The following is a 12,347-nucleotide window of genomic DNA, read 5'->3' on the forward strand; positions in this document are numbered from 1 at the left end:
TGAATTATATTTATATTATATGCAGTAATAAATCCATTTAAGTGAATTTTTGGGATGAATTGTAAGCGTTTGATATATTGTTCCAAAAATTATTGTAGCTTCATAATAATATTGGAAGGATAAATATAGGTCTTCAAGAGATTTAACCAAGCAAAAATCCCTCATTTTAAATAGATAAAAACAATTTACATTTTAAGTTAGGGTTTAATCCAAATTAAATCCTTTTAATCCATCATAATTTTTGGGAGGGCCCACATGATGAACACGAGGCCATGACAAAATTACTAGGGTTTACAATGGCTTTTTGGTAAATTGGCGAAGTTTTAGGGTTTTAACCCTGAAGGAAAAGATGGGGGTGGAATAAATCGTCATTCTCTGGAGAATATGGAGTGGATGAGAATATAGCGATTTTGCCAGAGTGCTTTTTTGTCCTGCTAGCCTTCATATCAACGGTTGTCATAGAGGACGGAACCATATTGCAACTCTCCTAGAATTCTTGTTATTGTCCTCACTATTCATATTATCAAAGCTCAGCACAACCGAGAAGGGGAACATCCACATGCTAGTTCCCGATAGATCGACGGGGCGACGCACGAACATAGAGCGGGCCGTCCATTTTGAGCGTGAGCATCGGACGGTAGCCCACCGTCGAGCCGCGGTCCCACATCTCAAACCTGAAGAGGTAGAGAAGAGTGGCTGCAAATATCTTCATCTGCCTGTAGGCGAACTCCTTTCCCAAGCAGATCCGAGGCCCCGCCTATGTTCAACAAGAGGACAAACGTACACACACGTCACATGAATGGATATACTCCTCTACTTAGGTGCGATGATTTATGAGATACTCCCTCCGTTCCACAATGTAGCGCATATATTTTTTTTGTAAAAGTCAAACTTTATAAACTTTGATCAAGTTTGTAGAAAAAATCATATACATCTAGAATACCAAATACATATGCTTAGATATATCACAAGACATACTTTCATATTATATGCATTTGGTATTGTAGATATAAATAGTTTTCTCTATAAACTTGATCAAACTTTATAATGTTTGACTTTATAGAAAATATATATGTGTTACATTATGAAACAGAGGGAGTATGTGTTTCGCTCACTCACCTGGAAAGCGGTGAACTTGTAGGGGCTCTCCGGGACGAACACGCCGTCACCGTCGAGCCACCTCTCCGGCCTGAACTCCTCGGCGTCGTCGCCCCATAGGAACTTCATCCGGCCCATGGCGAAGGGCTGGTAGTTGACCATGTCCCCTCTCCTCACGGTGTGCCCGTCCGGCAGCGTGTCATCCGAGAAGCAGCACTTGACGTCCTGCAAATGCAACAACCACCAAATCAATGGTGTACTTGATCATTTCCCTGGTCTTGAAAATGCTCCATGCGGATGATCCAGCCAGGCCGACTCACGACGGGCACCGCCGGGTACAGCCGGAGGGTCTCCGTGAGCGCGGCGTGGAGGTAGTGCATGCTGCCGATGGCGTCTTCGGTCAGGCGCGCCGTGAACTCTTCCACGCCGCCCGCGTCCTGGCGGTCGCCGGTACTGGTGGCCTCCCGCACCTCCCGCGCGATCTTGTCCTGGATGCGCTGGTCTCTGCAGAGCACGTGGAGGAACCACGAGAGCGTCCCCGCCGTCGTGTCGCGGCCGGCGATCACGAAGTTGAGGATGATGTCCCGCAGGTACTTGTTGCCGAAGCAGCCGGGGTCTTTCTCCCTCTCCAGCAGGAACCTCGACAGTATGTCCCCTTTCTTGGCCTGCCAAAATCAAGAAATGTCACAGTTTTTCTCCCTCCCCAGCAGGAACCTCGACACTCGACAGTATGTTGCTTACGTACGAATTCGTGCCCATCTCTGCCCATCTGCTCCATCTTCTTGTCGATGACGGCGTACACGAAGTCGTTGATGGTGCCCACCCACCGCTTCATGGCCGCCTCCGACAAGACGCCGAGGAGCCTCTTGGCCTTCCAGAGCGGGTCCAAGAACCGGTACAGCACCTGCTCGCTGGCGTCGTCGAACGCCCTGGCGAACGCCGCGCCCTTCTTGTTGGATCCGGAGAGCGCGCCGAGGTTGACCCCGAACCCAACCGTGAAAATCGAGTCCAGCGTCGACCGCATGAACAGATTCTCCATGTCCACCCTCTCCCCGGCGGCCGCGGCGGCGGCGACGATGCCCGCGAGCTCGGCGGCCACGTCGCGGAACACGCCGCTGCTGTACTCGCGGAGCGCTCGCGTGGTGAACTCAAAACTGGCGACCTTCCGCTGGTGCCGCCACTTGGCGCCGTCCACGTTGAAGATCCCGTCGCCGAGGAGGTCCTCCAGCACGCCGTGGGTCATCGGCCCCTTGCCGTAGTTGGCGAAGTTGGTCCGGAGGATGTGCTCCACGTTGGCCGGGTCGACGGTGTACACCCAGTTGCCGCTGTAGGTCAGGGTGAGCATGCGGAAGGTGCCATACCTGCGGGAGAGCTCCGTCATGTACTCCGGCAGCCGGCCCCAGTTGAGCAGCTGCTGGAGCATGGTGCCGGCCACTGGCGGGTAGCTCCGACGCCGCCTCTGGCCGCCGAGCAGGTACAGGGCTAGGAGGAGGAGGAGCACCGACGAGAGCGCGGCCAGCAGCAGCGGTGAGTCCATGGCCGTGAGACGGCGCTGGGTCACGTATGGTGCTCGACTGCGCCGAGTGTGTGGATTGAGGAGGCCATACTATTCTCATCATTTAGCGAGGAGGTGTGTCCGTTTTCTCCTTTTCAACACACGTGTCGAGGGCGATCATTAGCAGATCGGTCTGGTGAGACGTACGGCGTGCCGTTTTCCAGTTAACTGCACAATGACGCCGACGAATGAACATCAAAGTCTGGTGAGAGTGAGACGAAACTAACCACAGAAAACTTTTGAAAAATCCGAGATGTTTACTGTTTGTGGATTGTAACCCTACCTACATCAAGACCAGATAATTGATGCCGATAAGCCAAAACTCGTTTTCTTCAGGGCTACAAGCCAAATCTAATTAAACTCATTAAGAGGCGCCCGAATGGTGGCCAACCAGCTACCCCATGTGACGTATGCTGATTAGTCACGGTGAGAAAGTTTACGATAGAGAGACTTTTTTCGTGAAAAGTTTTTCTAGGCTTTTTCTAAAGATGGTTGTGATGTCCACGTGACGCGTGAATATTTTAAAAAAATAATTACCATGATGATGAAGTGCGTATAGCTTTCTCTCAAACGACCCGCAATGACGAGCCCCAACCACTAGTACTCATGGCTAGTCACGCCTTGGAAGCGTTTCTAGAGACGAAAATATCGGATACTTTGAGTTGACGTGTGCAAATTCTAACCATTGATCCTTATTATATCTCTAGAACTTGAGTTGGCGTAGTCATGGGGATCAGTGGCAGAGGCGGGGGTGCTAGCAGGGGCCCCGGCCCAGGTCAACATGCAGATTTTGCCACTACATGAGGGATTATCTGCTGCTAATATATGTGTATTATGATGATTTTGCTGGCTTTGACCCTCCCTAACATGATTTAACATCAGTTGCCCCCCTATTAAGTTTTTCTGGCTTCGCCACTGATGAGGATCATGTGTGTAACTGTAAGCGCCGCCGAGATGAGGATGACGCGCACCAACAAGAAAAAGAGGGAAGAAGATACGAGAAGGCGCGAGGAGCGGTGATGCAAGCGGAATCGGGCTTCCACGTACCGTACGGGCGGCATGGTCTGCGCCGTTAAACCATGGGGTGAAGGAAGCTGGAGCTTCCCTCCTGCCACTTCCCCTCGAGTGTACTAACAAAATACATCGACATATCCTTGTAAATTTACACTTAAATCGATTCGTCAACAGCTCGCCATATTTTTCAGTTTGCAACTACACAAAATATAATAACCTTTTGCCCTTCTTAACACACGAGCCAGGGATGCGCAGAATGCCAAACACCGAATATTTGTTTCTGCCAGCAAGACCTGTGCAACTACGGACCCTGCTAAGGGACTGTTATCCTTTGATGCTTTACATGAACATAACTACAAAATAATACTACCTCTGTAAAGAAATATAAGAGCGTTTAGATCACTAGTACACCTTAATGAGTCATGCTTGCAAATGATTGGGTGAAGTGGCAAACAGGACACTCGGCGGTTCTCTTACCCAGTCTGAGTTTTGAAACTAAGGTTGAAAGCACAACAAAACTTGGGTTTACAAGAATGATTAAGCACAATATAGTTGCCTTGTGATCAGTACTTGTGCATGGGAGAGAAAACAGGTAAGCTTTGCTACAAAGGAAATTAAATTGAACAGCGTGAGTTTTTTCAGAGTGCCATCCCCAGTAGCAATGGTTGGATGAACCATGTCCCCAGTAGCAAGGTGTGAAAACACACACCAAGTATTCATATTCAGACATTATCAGTAGGCGGCGGCAGCTCCAGCAAACTTCCTGAATAGCCTGGCCGCGTCCATGACGCCATTCGAAACGGCGACATGATCGCCATCCTCGTTGGTCTTGTTGGCTGCTTCATCGAGGAAGCAGTGCGCGGGCGCCTGCCACTGGGAATCGTCTTCCAGCACCACGCCAACCTCGAAGCTCATCACAAACTGCTCTATCCCCGTCACTGCAACCATGCAAAGCTCCATCAAATCCAGTAAAGTTCAGACATCACGTGGAATAGTAGTAGCAATGGGGGTATACCATCAATGAAGTTCCAGCGGACGGGGCGGCGCGTGAGCGCGTCCTCGTAGTAGACGATGAAGCCGGCCTTGCCCCAGACGTGGCAGTCGAACCCGCCTGTGGTCTCGCGGCCGAGGTAGACAGCACTGCCGTCGGCGAGCCACCCGGGGCGGAGCACGCCGACGGGGAACTGCTCCGTGCGGCACGTGGCCGAGTCGAAGTAGAAGGTGGTGCCGTTGTTCCACTCCACATCGTACAGCGGGTCGCCTGAGAGTTGGTGCCGGATCAGGTTCAGGTTGCGCCGCCGCGGCCAGTCGTAGTACAGGTCGTGCAGGCGGAGCGGCGGGCCTGACGAGGCAATCGAGACGTTGGTCAGGTTCGTGAACAGCACCGCGTGGAACTGCTCCGGCCATGGCGCCGGCCCGTCAGGCGTCGTCGCTGAGGACGCCCCTGCCGCGGCGGCGGCGGCGATGAGCAGGAGCTGGAGCAGTGGCCATGCCATGTCTGTCCCAGACCTTATCTTTGGTTACACCTGTCTGTCTGCTGGTGAGTGAGGGGTGACCACCACCAGTGACCAAAAGCAATGGATGAGTGGGCAGCAAATGTATATCCATGTGCAGCAATTTCAGCCGCACAAGCTTCTTGGAGATTTATCGATTGGGTTGACAATGAAGCGAATATCAAGTTTCAGTGATGAGTAGCGCATAATCGATGTCGTCAACTCTGTGTAAAATAAAATAATATCACTTGTTAGCATGGTTCCAAATACAGCGTCATTATGCAGATCCAATTACACCAAATTTAGGAGATTGGCCATTTGCCGCAAGAATGATCAATTCCAGTACTGAATTTTTTAGTTACATTATGCTACAAGCGAAGCTGCACGAGACAAGTAGGAGCACTAAATATTAGCACGCTCATATAAATTTGGATTTTAGCTGGAATATGAACTTGATGGGACAGACAGACTATTAAAGTTCACCGTACAAAAAGACCGACTATTAAAGTCACAAGGAATATCAATATGAATAGGCAAATGTAAAGATATGCAAAATCATCTGATTCAGCACCTGTCCTGCATGGTCAAATGCCAACTTCCTCCCAATTTCGCAGTAAGAATGTGACTAGAATTTTGCTGATGCAGTACCCAAGTACCACTGACCACAAGCGACCAAAAGCAATGAATGGGCAGCAAATATGATTCATGTACAGCTTCGTTACAATTTTAGCCACACAAGCTTCTTGGAGATTGGGTTCACAACAATATTGTCTGCTAGTTTCGTCAGAACATCAGGAACCTGGGACATTAAAAACTACCAAAATTTATTTCTAGAAGAAGCTCACAGAACCTTTTACTTTCTTATGTCAAGAAGTAAAGTTACACGGTCATGAAAACTCTCTATCAGGCCATTGTTCACTCATTACAATAAATGATCTATTGTTTGTACAGAATTAGCTCACGAAAAGCAAGATGCAGCAATGGAAATAAAGTTGTATCGCTTCACATACTGTAAGTGAAAAAGAAATGAGCAAGGGGATTTAGTTGCCTGAACTGATGTAGCAGAGATAGAGCCTAGTTTGTTTTTACCATACCTACTTCTGGCCAATACCACCACAGACGCCGCTCTTCCCGTGCAGAAAATGTCCCTGACCCTCCTCCAAGCAGTAAGGCCCAGAATGACAACAGTGACACACAGAAGGACCCATAAAATGCAACGAAAGTGAGCGAAGTAGCTTGGCCAGTTACCTGCACCAACAACCAAATAAATGTAGCCAACAGATCAAGGCAGAACATAGAACAGTGAGTATGTTTTACTAATAAACTAGATTGAACACAGTTGAAAAACAATGTTATCTGAAAATTTGATGTGCATACCAGGAATAAACGATGGCCAAGTAATGAAAAATATTGTACAAATAATTAAAAGATTCAGACTTGCAGGTAATTTTAAGAAAAACATCACATCATATCTTAGCCAAGGTGTGCACGTGATAAACATGTAAATCTAAGGAGTAGGAACTCACCGTTATAAGCCAACAACAAACAATTTTTTTATTGCCTTCACTCTATATTAGTGGGAGTGGCATACAGGTTCAGTCCCTACAGATGTTACTTCAATAGATGGCTTCGGTTCCGATTGAAAACCATTTTACATGGCGCTTGCATGGCTTCTACTGCAGGGGTGATCTGAACAAAGAAGTGAAACTCATCTTAGAGAAGCATCGATAAATTGGGTAGCTGAAACAAAAATTGATCAAATAAGCAAAACAGTGATCCAATGCCTATCCATGATGTACCACGAGAGTACTTGCACAGACTGCCAAAAACAACTGACTATTGTAGGAAGATAAAGGCAAAGCAAATACAAATATAAAAGAATCTAATTAGTATGTTACTGCTTTTTTACCACTTAATACAGCGTTTACTAGCGTACAAACTAAATATAATCACCAACCTTCTTAACTAATGGTTTACCAAAAAAAAAAACAGCTAGACAGTAAGCATCAAAGACCTTTCAGTAACACAGAGAAATACCAAATGAATGGATTCATTCAAGAAACAAACATTTAAGAAGTCACAAAAAGAGATTTTTGTTACCTGCTATTTTTCTTGGTACTCCAGAGGAAAAAGCCATCAATAGCACTGTCAGACCAGCCTACCAGGTAGATAGTAAGAGCAGCAGCACACAGGAACTTGTTAATCCAGAGGATGTTATCCATTGGCATATTTGCACACAAAGTAGTTATCTGAAGCTCACGATGGCAAAATGGACAACAAATGCAGCAGTTTCCATCACAAGAAAACAACACACTGGATTAGTACTGAGCATACTGCATACATCACTGGATAAGTAATATATGGTTCATTATGTACACAGTTCCTTCAATACAAACAAAATCCCATATAGCATCAGCATTAGCTGACTAAAATCACAGGTATCATCTCTGTTGCAAACAGTTTTTATTTTGCGAAAAGATCAAGTGTAGTATCATGTTCCTAAATATACATAAAAGCAAAAGGACTGAGGGCAGTAATGTATCAGTTCTCATGTGCCATATAAATTCAGTAAAAAGAATTGTAGGCATCAACATCATATCTAAAATCCAGCATGGAAAAATGTAACAAAATGCACCTGTTTCTATCACAGGAAAATGCAAACAAGATGCACCACGGACGGTGATAATATCCCTCTCTTTTAGTGGGGCAAAGTACTGTAACTGACCTTTTGCCGGTACAAACTGTTATCTTCCATTTGCTTAGCATTGCATTTCAGCACAGTTTAGGGATTGTAACTATGGAGTAAGAGTTTATGTTACTATGGTAACATGACTAACTCGTGTTCCCTCTTAAGGATACAGAACCAAATTGTAGAGCTCACCTAATTGTCCAAATAGGTGAGGCGATGGTAAGAAAATTTTCCATAACAAAATACTGGACAGGAGCACGGCAGGAGGAGGCGTCCCTCGGCAACGCGGACGGGAGCACGCACAGCGGACCCGGACGACCCAGAGGTTGAGGGCTTGAGGCCACCGAAATATCTGGTGCATGTCAAAATAATTTAGGTGCATAGTACATTGAAATCTCCACCCGGAGCACGAATAGAGAAATCTGCTGAAATATGTTCCATCTCGAAAATGTATATAACGTGAAGACATTGATATGCCATTAAAAGCTAAGTATCTTGTGTCATTTATGACACTTGGATCAATATTTTAGGGAATAAGAACAGAGCTGTCAAGTAGGAATGTTTTACTGAATTTCAACTTATATGATTAAATTATTAGGCAAGCTTTGAAAATAATTTTATAAGCTTTCAGAATCCTATCCCCAAACACATGAAGATAATAGAAGAAATTGACTTAATTTCATGATCAAGATAGGCAGATAAGGGAAATAATTCTATTCCCTCCGTTCCATAATATAAGTCTTTCTAGAGGTTCCAACAAGTGATTACATACGGAGCAAAATGAGTGAATCTACACTCTAAAATATGTCTACATGCATCTGTATGTTGTAGTCCATTTGAAATATCTAAAAAGACTTATATTTAGGAACAGAGGGAGTAGGATAGAAGAACATAAATAACAATATACAATCTTATATTTGTGCATTATAAGTAGTGAAGGTTAAATATCGCAATGATTTCAAAGATTTCACATAGAAAAAACAAATAATTATGTAGTTTCAGTAAAAAAAAGTTATCACCTACAGCTAAAGAAACACATCCTTCTCAAATCTCCGTTATCATGAAGACTGCACGAGGGCAATGGATTGAAAAAACAAAGAACTGAAACAAAAACATGCCATACAAAATAAGATAAAACAATATCCTGCATTTGAGGAATAGTGATTCCCTTAGTTATTTGAAATGGGGTAGTCTCAAGCCTTACATACAGTAAGCCTTGTTTATCCTAAAAAATGGCTATTAGACTACTTCCAGCTATGAACATGAAAGAGAAATACACCTAATGAAGCATTTCGTAAACTAATTATAAGGAACATGGTAACAAAAAATGTTAAGGTACCTGATAGATGTGCTCTTACAATCCTTAGTTGTTTGTCAGCATGTTCAGTGTGCATCCTTGATTTGCACAAGAAAGCCTAATCCCTACCAATAGTCTCCACAAGAACAAACTCCATCCTTGAAATGGTGAAACCTGCTTGAATCTCTTACAATTATGTCTCTGTTCACAATCTTTGACATCATCTTGATTGCAGCATGGCAGTCTAGGCAAGCGGATAGATTTTTCATAACTCTAATTGGCGTCCCTGGTGGGGTGTTAATCAGAGCAAATGCAATGGCCAATCTCTCGCTGTGGTATTTCAATGACTCCAACTTTAAGTCATCATCCACTTGATGCAAGGCACAGCTAGTGTCGGGCTTATATCCCTGTTTATCCATCTCTTTGTACATCCTCTCAAGCTCTTCTTTCATCTCGGATATCATCGGGTTGGTTTGGTCATTTGAAGAAAAGCTGTAGATTTTTTGTTTGACTTCAACCCAACTGTAACCTGACTCTTTCCTAAGTCCTCTATTTCTCATGCTCTTTTTAACACGGGCAGCGTCTTCCCATTTACCAGCCTTTGCATATATGTTGGACAGTATAACGTAAGGCGTCGCATCGGTGGATCCCATACTGAACAACTTTTCAGCTGCCACTCTAGCTAAATCCTGGTTTCCATGGATCCTGCACGAGTGAAGAATGGAGCTCCAAATGATTGGGTCATCTTCAAATGGCATCTCGCTCAACATTTGCTGAACTTTATCAAAACGTCCCACCCGACCTAATGTATCGATAACACAAGCATAGTGTCCCTTCCAGCGGGATATGCCATATTCATGTTCCATCAATTCAAAGTATTTCATACATTCTTCTGCAAGGCCGTTGTGACTGCAGGCTGACAGTACACTCAAGAAGGTGACTGAATCTGGTTTGAACCCATAATGGAGCATACCTTCAAACATCTTGATGGCGTTCTTTGCCTGCCCGTAGTGCGCGTAGGCTGAAATAACAGCATTCCACGAGATGGAATTCCTCTCAGGCATCTCATCAAATGTTTGGAGTGCCTCATCCAAACAGCCACACTTTGCGTACATGTCAAGAAGGGCACTTCCTGAGAACACACTGGAGATGTGGCCTGATCTGATAGTGTAAGAATGTAACTGCCTCCCTAACCCGATCATTGCCAGGCTTGAGGAAGCCTTAATGATGCTTGAAAATGTCGCCCTGTCCGGGCTCAGACCAGCTCTTCTCATGTCACAGAATAACCGCAGCGCTTCCTCCAGCTGCCCATTCTGGACATACCCAGTTATCATTGATGTCCATGAAACGCCTGTCTTGTCATTCTTGTTGAGAAAATTGGTCTTTGCAGCATCCAACATCCCACATTTTGAATACATGTCAATCAAGGCGTTGCCCACAAGATCCTCCGAAGAAAGGCCAAGAAGGACCAGCTGAGCATGTATTTGCTTCCCAATCCCAATGTGAGGCAGTGAGCCAGCAACACTCAGCAAACTAGCATAAGGTAAGGCCTGCCTGTCGAAACAGAGTATCTGCATCTCTCTGAACAGCCGCAGCGCTCTGCTAGCGCACCGGTTCCAAGCATAGCCTGAGATCATGACATTATATGAGACATTGTCGCGCTCTGGCATCTCGTCGAACAGCTTCTCCATCTCAGCAAGGCAGTCACATTTGGAGTAGAAATCCAGCAACGAGTTCTTGACAAACACGTTGTGCGCGGAGGTGGCTCTGGCCACGAGGCCGTGGACCTGGCGCCCAAGGTGGAGATCACCCATGCCTGTGGCTACGGTGAGCATGCTGGAGAAGGTGAACTGGCTGGCGTCAAGACCCGTGCGGCGCATATCAGTAAATAGGACCAGCGCTTCCCTGTGCAGCCCCTCCTTGGAGCACCCCATCATCATGGCATTGTAGGTGACGGAGTCCCTGTGCGGCATCTCCTGGAACACTCTCATGCCAGCAGCGAGGAGGCCGTGCTTGCAGTAGGCGTCGAGCAGCGTGTTGCAGACGACGACGCTGGAGCGGAGGAGGCCGAGCTTGACGGCGAAAGGATGGAGCGACGCGGTCACGGTGCCAGAGGCGGGCACGTTGAGCACGGTGGACACGGTGACGCGGTCCGGGGCGACGCCCTCCCTGAGCATGTCGCGGAAGAGGGCTAGGGCGTCGGCGGCGCGGCCGGGGGCGGCGGCAAAGGCGGCCATCATGATGGTCCAGGTGACGGCCTCGCGGAGGCGGGGCGGGGAGGAGAGGAAGAGCTGGTGCGCGGCGGCGAGCTGGCCCGACCTGGAGTAGCCGGAGAGCATGCGGTTGAGGGAGAAGGCGTTCTTGGTGTGGGGCATTTGGTCGAACAGGGCGCGGGCCTGCGCGAGGCGGCCGGAGGAGATGAGGGACTGGAGGTGGAGGTTGAGGCGATAGGCGGCCGGGTCGAAGCCCGTCTTGACCATGCGGGCGTCCGGCGGCGTGGTGGCGCCGAAGCCGGCGACGGGGCCGGCGCGGGGGAGGACGGCGTCGGCATTGGCTACGGCCACGGTGGGTCTAAACGGGAGGCGCATTGCGGGCGGCGTATTGGGGGGTTTGCCGTAGAACGGGAGGGAGCATTAAGGCCCGGCCCAGGCCCAGGCCCAAGCGTCGCCGTTTCCGAGTGATTCCGAGCTGCAGCTCCGGTAGATGCCTCTCTCCATTGTCTCACTTGTCAGAAAGGAGGGAGCAGACTCCTGTTCCTTTGTCGCCGCGTGTGCACAAGTTCAACTCCTAGCTTCTCATCGTACATATCATACATCTAATACATTCATTTCTCTGACAAATATTTTCGAATGAAGGGAATATCTTTTTAAGAAGACTGATGTTTGGATCGATTTCTTTCCACTCTTGTGCAACAATCACCTCTCAAATGCCATGACCTCCAATCCTCCATAGAATTAAGAGCACATTCACTCTAGTATTTTAAGAGCATGTCTAGTAGAACCCTCAAACTCTCACTAGCGTTTTAAGGATCCAAAAATGGTCTTTTTGTGCACTTTTACGGGTGAAAAACAGAGGCAAAGATTAGAACCCTCAAACCCAACCCTTATAACGGAATATTCCCCATGAACGACGTTGGCGTTGCGGGCATACCGTCGAGCACCTCGTGCACGACGGGCGGAGGGCGGCGCGGGGGCGGAGGGC

General features: G+C 47.2%; 3 protein-coding genes across 10 annotated transcripts; all 3 read right to left on the reverse strand.

The window, feature by feature from the left end:
- Positions 1 to 394: 394 nt before the first annotated feature.
- LOC123060224 (cytochrome P450 704C1) lies at positions 395 to 2,725 on the reverse strand. The gene is made up of 4 exons (XM_044482812.1): positions 1,844 to 2,725; positions 1,419 to 1,763; positions 1,120 to 1,323; positions 395 to 757 (listed from the first exon to the last, which is right to left on the reverse strand). The coding sequence occupies exons 1-4, from the start codon at positions 2,633 to 2,635 to the stop codon at positions 563 to 565; spliced, it is 1,536 nt and encodes a 511-aa protein (XP_044338747.1). The 5' UTR covers positions 2,636 to 2,725; the 3' UTR covers positions 395 to 562.
- Positions 2,726 to 4,103: 1,378 nt separating this feature from the next.
- LOC123060226 (uncharacterized protein At4g14100) lies at positions 4,104 to 5,073 on the reverse strand (the record flags this gene model as incomplete). The annotated part of the gene is given in 2 exon segments (XM_044482822.1): positions 4,104 to 4,605; positions 4,683 to 5,073. Coding segments are annotated over 2 exon segments (597 nt in total), but the record flags the coding sequence as incomplete, so codon positions are not given.
- A 168-nt stretch (positions 5,074 to 5,241) lies between these two features.
- On the reverse strand, positions 5,242 to 11,756 carry LOC123060225 (putative pentatricopeptide repeat-containing protein At2g01510). 8 transcript variants are annotated; one of them, XM_044482818.1, is made up of 8 exons: positions 9,189 to 11,756; positions 8,042 to 8,201; positions 7,886 to 7,955; positions 7,261 to 7,409; positions 6,687 to 6,849; positions 6,255 to 6,408; positions 5,732 to 5,959; positions 5,374 to 5,384 (listed from the first exon to the last, which is right to left on the reverse strand). In XM_044482818.1, exon 1 carries the CDS (start codon positions 11,732 to 11,734, stop codon positions 9,272 to 9,274), a length of 2,463 nt encoding a protein of 820 aa, XP_044338753.1. In that variant the 5' UTR covers positions 11,735 to 11,756; the 3' UTR covers positions 5,374 to 5,384; positions 5,732 to 5,959; positions 6,255 to 6,408; positions 6,687 to 6,849; positions 7,261 to 7,409; positions 7,886 to 7,955; positions 8,042 to 8,201; positions 9,189 to 9,271. The 8 variants fall into 8 exon arrangements, with proteins under 8 accessions (XP_044338755.1, XP_044338752.1, XP_044338756.1 ...); XM_044482819.1 differs by lacking the exon at positions 7,886 to 7,955; XM_044482814.1 differs by having other exon boundaries at positions 7,261 to 7,955.
- Between the last annotated feature and the right edge of the window lie 591 nt (positions 11,757 to 12,347).

Source organism: Triticum aestivum, chromosome 3A, assembly GCF_018294505.1.
Source record: "Triticum aestivum cultivar Chinese Spring chromosome 3A, IWGSC CS RefSeq v2.1, whole genome shotgun sequence".
Lineage (NCBI taxonomy): Eukaryota > Viridiplantae > Streptophyta > Magnoliopsida > Poales > Poaceae > Triticum > Triticum aestivum.